Source organism: Hordeum vulgare, chromosome 3H (assembly GCF_904849725.1).
Source record: "Hordeum vulgare subsp. vulgare chromosome 3H, MorexV3_pseudomolecules_assembly, whole genome shotgun sequence".
Taxonomy (NCBI): Eukaryota; Viridiplantae; Streptophyta; class Magnoliopsida; order Poales; family Poaceae; genus Hordeum; species Hordeum vulgare.
The window spans coordinates 363,578,391-363,588,897 of record NC_058520.1 but is presented as its reverse complement, the minus strand read 5'-3'; the positions used below and the strand labels follow the sequence as shown (position 1 = coordinate 363,588,897).

General features: G+C 44.7%; 1 protein-coding gene across 2 annotated transcripts; it reads left to right on the top strand.

Moving 5' to 3' along the window:
- The first annotated feature begins 2,823 nt into the window (after positions 1–2,823).
- LOC123443873 (UBP1-associated protein 2C) lies at positions 2,824–6,783 on the top strand. Of its 2 annotated transcripts, none has more exons than XM_045120414.1 (2): positions 2,824–4,260; positions 6,454–6,783. In XM_045120414.1, exon 1 carries the CDS (start codon positions 2,934–2,936, stop codon positions 4,257–4,259), a length of 1,326 nt encoding a protein of 441 aa, XP_044976349.1. In that variant the 5' UTR covers positions 2,824–2,933; the 3' UTR covers position 4,260; positions 6,454–6,783. The 2 variants fall into 2 exon arrangements, with proteins under 2 accessions (XP_044976349.1, XP_044976348.1); XM_045120413.1 differs by having other exon boundaries at positions 2,827–4,260; positions 6,470–6,783.
- Positions 6,784–10,507: the final 3,724 nt, after the last annotated feature.

Sequence of the window (10,507 nt, the reverse complement as noted above, 5' to 3'; positions counted from 1 at the left end):
ATAATTTTGCTCTATGTGCTTCACTTAGATCTTTTAGAGCACGGCGGTGCGTGACTTGGTAGTTGGTTTGTGCCATGAAAATAGTCCCAAAGGTGATAGGTACCCAAAGAGGATATAAAAACTTCCATCTTCATGTGCATTGAGTAGAAAGAGAAATTTGATTCCTCTCAATTAGTTTTGAGACGTGGATTTGGTAATATTAAGAGTTATGTTAGTAGGGTGTTGTGAATATAGAAATACTTGTGTTGAAGTTAGTGATTCCCGTAACATGCACGTATGGTGAACCGCTATGTTAGGAAGTCAGAGCATAACTGATCTATTGATTGTCATCCTTTGTGTTGCGGTCGGGATCGCGCGAAGGTTAACACCTACCAACCCTTCTCCTAGGAGTATGCGTTTATCACTTTGCTTCGATTACTAATAAAGACTTTCGCAATAAGTATGTGAGTTCTTCATTTCTAATGTGAGTCCATGGTATAGATGCACTTTCACCTTCCACCATTTCTAGCCTCTCTAGTACCGCGCAATTTTCGCCGGTGCACAAACCCACCATATGCCTTCCTCAAAACAGCCACCATACCTACCTACTATGGCATTTTCATAGCCATTCCGAGATATATTGCCATGCAACTCCCACCGTTCCATCTCATGACTTGTGCCGTCACTCTCATATTGCCATTGCGTGATCGTAAGATAGCTAGCGAGATGTTTCAACGTCATACGCCGAGCTAGAACGTTGCACATCCCGGTACACTGCCGGAGGCATTTCCTATAAAGTCATCATCGTTCTAAGCTTTGAGTTGTGAGTAAATAAAAGTGTGATGATCATCATTATTAGAGCATTGTCCCATGTGAGGAAATAAAAAAAGAAGAGGCCAAAATTGCCCACATAAAAAAACAGAAAAAGAGGCCAAAGAGCCAAAATAAAAAAAAAGAAGAGAAAAAGAGAGAAGGGACAATGCTACTATCTTTTTCCACACTTGTGCTTCATAATAGCACCATGTTCTTCATGATTGAGAGCCTCTTGTTTTGTCACCACCATATACTAGTGGAAATCTTTATTTTATAACTTGGCTTGTATATTTCAATGATGGGCTTTCTCAAAATTGCCCTAGGTCTTCGTGAGCAAGCAAGTTGGATGCACACCCACTAGTTTTCCTCTTGAGCTTTCACATACTTATATCTCTAGTGCATCCTTTGTATGGCAATCCCTACTCATTCACATTGATATCAATTAATGGGCATCTCCATAGCCCTTTGATACGCCGAGTCACTGTGACCATCTCCTCCTTTTTGTCTCATAACCGCCACCACACTCTATTCCACATATAGTGCTATATCCATGGCTCAATGGATAAATCTAACGATGCATCGTGCAGATCTGATGGCCGCGCTGCGCGCCGGCGCCTCGACGCTCAGTACTGCCCTTGTTTTTTTCGTCACAAGAACTCCCATAGAGATGAGGCCAACTCCACCGCACGACCCCAAACGGACGTCCGGTTTGGCCGGATTTTGTCCGTTTGGGACGACAATGGGTTCGTCCATGTCCGCTTCTGTCCGTTGGGTCATGCGTGCGTCCACCGCGCGACCGCATCCCAAATCATGTCCGTGTTGAACTTGATTAAAAAAAAGAAAACTCAACTAAAAAGTAAATAAACAGAGTTAATAAACTTAAAACACAATAACATTAACATAAAAACGGCCCAGTTTTTCACGGCCACAAAACGGCCCAGTCTGACATAATTAACATAAAAAGAAGAAGCCCGTCGATGCCGTGGCCGTCGCCGTCTTCACTGGCCGCCGGTGTCGTCGTCGTCGCCGTCACTGACGAGGTCGACGTAGGCCGGCGACGTATAGAGGTGGGCCGGTGGTCCCTGGTGCGCGGGGGTGGGCTGAAAGCTGGCGGTCGTCCCTAGCCCCGAGGCCGTGCCGACGAAGTAGGAGGCACGGCGGACGTCGTGCTCATCCCTGAGCCACGTGTCCCACAGGGTGGAGTCGGCGGCGTACATGTCGTCGTAGTACATGTCGTCGGGGAGGAGACGACGGCGGCGCTCGATCTCGTCGCGGCGCGCACGACCGCTCGTCGGCACCGACGGGATAGGGACCGGTCGGCGGAGAGATGCCACGCGTTGGGGGGTGGACGTCGCTCCACGGGACCGGCGTCCTCGTCTCCCAGTAGCGCCGACATACCTGAGTGCCGAGGTACTGCCGGTCGCGATGGCCGGCGGGCCCAGGGCCGATGGTGAAGGGAGCCGTGGCGGAGGCACGACGCGGTGGCGATGCGGCCTCCTCCTTCACGGAGCCGCGGCGGCGTCCCGACGAGGAGCCAGCCTCGCGGTCGTGGTTCCCCTTGCGGCCACAGTTCCACATGCCATGGCTGCTGCGAGGCGGGCGACCGACGAGTTCGAGGAGGCTGCTAGGGTTCGCGACTGTCGGGTTTCAAGGAGGCCGCGGGGTGGCGATGGGAACTGTGGACGACGACCGGTCCACGACTCCCCACTTAAGAAGGACCGCGACCGTTCCGTGAGCGGATGACAGGCGGGGCCGACCGCTCGTGTGCATTGATGTGGGCGGGTGGGAGGTAGGTGGCCGCCCGCCACGCGTCCCCGGTGCGGACGAGCGCGCATCCGTTTGATATCCGCCGCAACCTAAATCTTACGTAAGTTTGCACTCGAAATGGATCGTATCGGACATAAAACAGATAAAATGGATTCACAACACACGTTTGTTCCTTCTACCGCAAACGGACGGGCTTGAGAGGATGGGTTGTGGCGGTGGAGTTGGCGTGAGATCGGCCGCTAGGTCGATAAAAGCACCCGATTTGATCCCACCCGACAAGTCGCGTCGAACCCTTCCTACCCACCCATACCCTCGCCGCAACGCCGACAAGCCCTAGCTAGGGTTTTGCTCTTTCCCTACCCCCGTCCCCGCTCATGGATCCCTTCTCGAAGAAGCGCAAGCCGGACGAGAACGGCGCGGTCGCCGCCTCCCCCGCCGTCGGTGCTGCCGCGCTCGGGCTCACGCGCGATGACGTCCTGCGTCTCCTCGACCCGCTGTCCCGCGACCAGCTCGCCGATATCGCCGCCGCCGCGGCGCTCGCCTCCGGGGTTGCGCTCGATGCCGTGCGCGCCGCCGCCGACCGCGACCCGGCCCTGCGCAAGCTCTTCGTCCGGGGCCTCGGCTGGGAGACCAACTCCGACTCGCTCCGCGCCATCTTCTCCGCCTACGGCGACCTCGAGGAGGCCGTGGTCATCAGCGACAAGACCACCGGCCGCTCCAAGGGCTACGGATTCGTTACCTTCCGCCACGCAGACTCCGCGCTCCTCGCTCTTAAGGAACCATCCAAGAAGATCGACGCCCGCGTGACCGTCACTCAACTCGCGGCCGCTGGCGCTGCCGGTGGACCGTCCGGTGGAACTACTGGCGCAGGTGGCATCCCTTCAGCAGACGTCTCACTCCGCAAGATCTTTGTTGGGAACGTTCCCGCTGACATGCCATCAGAGCGCCTCCTCGCGCACTTTGCTTCCTATGGAGAGATTGAAGAGGGGCCGCTTGGATTCGACAAGCTGACGGGCAAGTTTAGGGGCTTTGCGCTCTTTGTGTACAAGACACCTGAGGGGGCGCAGGCCTCACTAGTGGACTCAACTAAGGTAATCGATGGGCAACAGCTCTTGTGCAAGCTAGCCATCGAGGGGAAGAAGGGGAAGCAGCAACCGCAGCAATCTGGGCCTGCCGGGCAACAGCAACCACAGATGCTCCAGGGTGGCCCGCCGGACATGCCTGGTTCTGGGCTTGGGCTAGGAGGACCTCAGATGGGTGGGCAGTATGGTGGCCCTGGGAATGGTATGCCATCGTTTGGTGCATTTGGGGGTCCCAACCCATATGGTAACATGCCATCGTCCATGGGTGGCAGTGGTGGAGCTGGTTTGGGCCCAATGGGAAATCAGATGCCTTCCGGGATGGGTTCTGCTGGGGCTGGTGCATTTGGCGGCGGTGGCGGACTGGGTGGTGGTTCATTCGGGGGCTCATCTCAATTTGGTGCTGCTGGTATGGGGCCTTATGGTGGTCTAGGCATGGGCGGACCTTCCTCACTATACCGTATGCAACAGGGCTCAGGTGGGCTGCCCTCAGGCTATGGCGAGGGTGGAAACTATCCTCTTCCAGGGTCTGGTTTCCGGGGTCAGGATCCTCAAGGGATGTCACCAGGACCAGGTGGCAGGGCTCCTCCAATGTACCCCAATGTGCCACCTTATTTCTAAGGTAATTTCACACCCTTCTGCTAGCTGACTGTGCTTGTTTTGAAGAGGCATATTTTTAGCAAAATATGTTGTGCATCATAGGTCTTTCGCTATTTTCTAAATCATGAAATACTATGTGTTAGTGTATTATATGCCTGAAATACTTATGTCTTGTTATGCCTGTTTGCAAATTGCACGTGTTGCATTGTTGTATGCTGCGTTTGTGTTTTATGTGAATATATGTGATGTAATTGGAATGTATGATTGCTGCCTGGTTTGAACTAGCAAAATCTGTAAGATGATTTGAGCGATGTGGTGCTGCAAAAGTTGATTGGCGGTATGGGGTTGCTAGGTTATTGATGTATTGTGTAACATGTTCCATACTCTTTCCTGATAAGCGTGCTATTTGCTTTTTATTCTGTGTTCTTTTGTGGGCCGATACTTCAGTTTTTGTGGCATGGTCATGTTTATTTTGGCATGATAATCTGATGCATCCCTTGCTCTAAATGATATTGTGTTTGTGTGTTGCAATAGTTGTTTTTTCTTTCTGACATGCCATTGTGTGAAGTTGGTGCATGATTTGTCACCAAGGTATTGTTTTTGGAAGATCAAGCTCTGCCGTTGTTGATTTTGGTTATGCTAACAGATCATATGTGCCTGTGTGTTGTTGACTTGATCTAACTAGTACTCCCTCTGTAAAGAAATATAAGAGCGTTTAGATCACTAAAGTAGTGACCTAAACGCTCTTATATTTGTTTACGGAGGGAGTAGTTGATTAGTGTTTCTGTGGTGGAGTGATAGCAGTTGGCAAACAATCCGAGCAATTTCTGTCATTTACAGAGTATTGTAATGGGCCCATGCTGATATGCTTGACCATTAAGTTTCCAAGACTTCATTCTCTTTTTAGTTTTGACTCTGGGTCTGGTACAGGTTGAAGCGGAGATGTTTGTTAATGTCTGAATTATGTTGATTGATGTGATGGGGTTTTACATATATTCCGTTGCTAATTCCGTTTATTCCATAGATCGGATACCCTTTTTGTTTCGTATTTACTCCCTCCGTTCCTAAATATTTGTCGTTTTAGAGATTCCACTATGGACTATATAAGGATGTATATGGACATAATTTAGAGTGTAAGTTCACTCATTTTGCTTCGTATGTAGTCCGTAGTTGAATCTTTAAAAAGACAAATATTTAGGAATGGAGGTAGTAGTTCATAATGCCAGAGCATTAGCGCATTTCATAAAACCTGGAACTAGACATTTCCACTTTCCACATCGCGAAAACCTACAATCTTTAACTAGTTTCCTATTCCAGATTTTGATTGATGGATTGCGGTTATATGATGCTTCCTTATGTTTGATTAGTTAGATTTCTCAATGTTAAATTTGTGGTTATGCCATGTTTGTCTAATGTTTCTGTCCTATGTACTCCCTCCGTTCCTAAATATAAGTCTTCTTAGATATTTCATTTAAGGGACTACATACGGAGCCAATGAATGAATATACACTCTAAAATATGTCTATACATCCGTATGTAGTCCTCTAGTGAAACCTCTAAAAAGACTTATATTTAGGAACGGAGGTAGTACTTGTATACATCTGGACTACATAATACACCCATGGGAAATCTCTGCTTCAAATGTTTCTGTCACTAGTTTGCAGTTGCACATCTTGTGCTTATGCATAGAATGCATCTCATCTTGTATTTGAATAGCTTTATTTTCATTTTTATTGGCCACTCTTTCAGTTCAGTGGTGAATCCACAAACATAACTATTCATGTCCCGTGATAAATTGAACCGTTTATGTATCATTGAAAGCGTAATATAATAGAAAGTGTTATCTGACAACTACTATTCAAGATTACTGTGTAATCTTAGTTATACCATAGTTTAGTGTGTTTTTTGCCGCTTGAACACTAGGTTTGCTGTTCATCAATATTCTTTTTATGCTCTTGTTGGTTTTGTTTTTGCATCTTTTTGCTCTGTTTTGGTTAATTTTGCAGTATTTACTCTAAAGTTTGCCAAATGGTAGTTTCTTAATCTTGAAAAGAATGCTTTTAACCCTTTTTATCATCTATATAAGCAAGGATTAGGTGTTGTGTTCGGAACATGATGAACTAAGCATTGTATTTTTAACCCTTGTATTTAATGTCATATTACCTGTATTTTGTCTGTATATTTTTGCTCAGCTGAACTATTGATTGAATTCTAGTGAATGTGTGACTCAGGTTGTTGACAACTCTTGGGAGCATATGCTTTGAATGGTTGTGCTGAATTCAGAAGTGTTGTCTGCATGCATGGATGTCTTGCATATTCTGGCTACCTCTGATCTGGAAATCAGTTTTGCTCTGAGTTTTCGCTGTTAAGAGATAAATGAAGCTAGATTAGTCTTTTATGGGAACTCTTCACTAGACATGTACTTCTTATGACTGCTTCGCAGTCTGTCTATTTAAATACCCGAATCATCATTTTTATATTCTTGTGTATTGTCTTGTGATACCAAGTTACTTATGGTCGTGTATGGTGAAAGTTTGCTTGGTAATTTGTGGACTGTTTATATGTATGAGTGATATCGACATGTCTGCTTGGTAGGATTGGTCGAATATTTTTGCAGGTTCTAAAGAATGCTTTTACTTTCGATGATGTTTTCGGTAAGTTTGGAGTGTTGATTTCCTTTCATGGGTATCATCTCTTTATGTAGTTTCCATGCATTCTGTCTGTTGAATGTAAAATCCTGTTTGTCGCATCTCTGTTAGTGTGGTGTACACTGAAGGGTGTGCATCTAGTCTGAGCTCGTGTTGACTGCACAAGTTTTTGTTACTTGTAGAACTGTACATTTTGTGTACAGGTCAGATTTTTCTGAAGAAGAGCTGGTTCTGGTTTGGTCTCTCCGTTGAATGCTTCCTCTCCTTCCATCTCACAAGCATTTTTAGGTTGTCCCAACTAAGCTACTCTCCTATCTTGACAAGCATTCTTAGTTGTCCCTAGCTAAAATAATTAGCTTGAGACCCGAGCTTGCCGGGTGCTGTTAGTATGAGCGCGTTGATCGACTTCAAAAAGAGTCATTCAAGCAATTGTAACTGTGATTTTTTTCCCATTATATTGTAAAGAATAATTTGGTTTAAGTTCACATATAAGATATTTTGTGATACTGTGTTTAAAGTGAAGCAATGTGTGTTCCATTAAGTAATAACATGTGAAACTGTTGGTAATCTTTTCATGTGCTTGTTATTTGGATTTTACAAGTTTTGGTTAGTGGACTTGCATTTCTATTAAAAATAAAATAAATTCAATCTTAATTGTTAGTCCATGGATAATAAGATGAATAACATTCCTAATATATGGTTATGCTCGTTTCCTACATGGAACTTTCCTTTGACATCTTGATTCCTTTGGTTTTAAAAACTTTTAAAAATCTCCAAACTGAATTGGACCTTTGATTTTTTTGGTATCAAATTATGCCTTTTTGGACTCGACTGATATACCAGACCAACTGTTTCTGTTGTGTGTCACTAGTAACAGTCTTAAGCGCTGAATGGACAAAGACGTATCATGGCGCGAAAGAGCTGATGCCATGGATGCGCGTCCGCGACCGGTCGGACAATATTGTGTAGATGATGCAGCCTAGCGACGCTCACATATTTCGGTTCAGCGAGTCGACACTGCCACAACGTCTTGGAGTTGTCGAACCTCGCGTCGGTGACACATCCCCTTGGTTGCCACTCCCATTGCTCGTAGCCGGAGTTTGGGTGGTCATTCCTTCGTCTATCAACCTGGTCGTTGAGGAACGAGCACTCTGCCACCTCGTACAGTGGATACCTTGTCGGGTCATGCACCCACCTTTTGTCGAACACACTGCATTCCCTCCCCTCTTCGTTCGTCCTCTCACGTCGATGCCAGCGCCAACTGATCGTCCTCGCCTTCGTTGCCAATGGAGCCAACGTCGGGTGCTCGCGACTTGTAGTGGTGGTCATGGTAAGCAACAAAGACACGTTCGAGAGCACTTCTCATGGCGATGCGGGGGCCTGCTGCTGCACCTTGGAGAAGTGCTCCCAGGGAGGCAACATGTTCGTACTTACCATACCTCCAGAGCCGGCAAGTTGGTGGCCGGATAGGCTCATGCCACTCACCACTACGAGGAGGGCATCCATAATGTGGAGGTCTCGTCCTCTTTTAAGTTTAAGGAACCCATCGTCATCGATATGAGGAATAACTTAATTTTTCTTAGTTTTATTACTAAGGACCTATGTTTAGCTAGCTATGCCGGTTAAGCATGTTTGGTTTACTTGTTGCATGTGCTGCTCCTGCCATTCATTTAGAAATTCTAGTGAAATGCCCAATGTAATGCTATTATGTAATCTCACCTTCTAGTATGTTCTATTATGCAACGTGACTCTGAGTTAACTATTTGGTTCATTTGTTGTGGTGATAATTTAACTGTTTGATTCAATTCCGCAATGTGATGTTCGATTGTTGTTGTAACAATTTTGTATTGTTATGTATGTGATTTTTTTTTGAATTAGGATGTACTAAATACATGTGGAACATATACAATTGCTATATTTTCTAGTTCTTAGCACACTTGGTTTAGATAAATGGTTTTTTCATGTGGCTTAAATTAATTCGTTAGATTTGCAATGTGTTTACTTTTCATTAACATATTTTACTGATAGTATGCCAAATCTCATTTATAACCTGATTAATATCTATCTTATATATGTTGCAAGGGGAAACAATGGGAGACACTAAAGTTTACCGTCGAGGTTTGTACATCCATGGTCCAATTGCTAATAGTATAGTATTATGCAATTACAGGAACCATTTTAGTATTTAGGTTTTCAATAATTTTTTCTTAGTAGGTCTTGCTGTAAGAGGTTCATACCCATAGTTTGACCCTTTTTACATGTGGGGAAATGAGGTATTCATAAATATAAGTCAAATCAAGAAACTCATAAAGATTGTTAATATAAAAAAACTAGCGACGAAAAACAACAAGATTTTTGTCTGCACAATGAAGACATCAGTCAACTATAGGATGATACTATATCTTTCACCTTGTCCTTTTTCCTTTTGCGCCATTTCAAATTGTAGAGAAGACATTTATGCATATCTTTGTTTCCAGTCATTTGTAAGGTAGTTCATCGATGATTATGTCTTAAACCACATGCATGTGTTGAAATAAAGATCGGCAGAGAAGTTCACACAATAAAATGAATCAAGTGTCCTCTTTATTGGATGGTAACTGCTATTTATACAAGGGAGGGGACGCCAGTAGAGAGGTGTTTGTTCGGAGGAGGTGCCTGTTGAACAAAGAACTGGTGCCTGTTGAACAGAGAACCGGCGCAGCAGTTTGCAACTGCATGCGGTTAGTACAAGCAGGGATTAATTCCTTAATGACTATGTTAATTAATCTTAACACTCCCCCTAATCCATGCTTGTTCAGGTAGCATCATCATCTTGAAAGAGACTCCTCTAAAAACCCTGTGGAAAAAATATGAGGAGTATATTGATTGATATGTTGCCAAAACTCCTTCAAACCTAATGGGAAAAATAAGGAGAAAATGATGCAACATATAATGGTTATTATCAATTTTTAACTCAATACGAGAAAACCCATAGAGTTCAAATGACAATAAATATGTCGTATATACTTTCCTAAAAAACCCAGTGGGGAAAACAGAAAGTATGACATATGATCTCATGTCGATATTACCTCATTAAAAACCTTTATGAGAACCTATAAAATAAACTCATGAAGGAAAAAAGAGTATAATATGATGCATTGAACATGAACAATTCAGGAAGATACTCCCCCTGATTCTTGCAAAATTCGAAGCTGTCACATACCAATTCCATGAACACATTTCTGGAACATAGAAGTTGGTAGAGACCCGATGAACAAAACAGTAGCATGATTTGACTAGCAAGATATGCAATATAGTGATATTGCTTATTATAACATGTTTGCATCCGGGCAACACAAGAAACATTATCATTGAGATAATGGTTGGTGGATGTCGTCATGAGGTCTGTTTCGAAGACTCTTCATGAGAGGGCTACCACACCTAGTAGGAACACTAAGTTTGTCTATGACCTGATATAGTGGGGATATGATCGATGCATCCAATGATATCGGTGTTCACATTTATGTGAAACTGAAAAACCAGGACAAGATGTTTGATGCCTTGGAGATATCGAAAAATATTCTTGAGTACCAACCAATTGTGTTTGGTGGATCCAATGACATTATGGAACGTTCAGTCCCA

What these genes read in the sequence shown, in the direction of transcription:
- LOC123443873 (XM_045120414.1), top strand. Translation starts at nt 2,934, where the DNA reads ATGGATCCCTTCTCGAAGAAGCGCAAGCCGGACGAGAACGGCGCGGTC.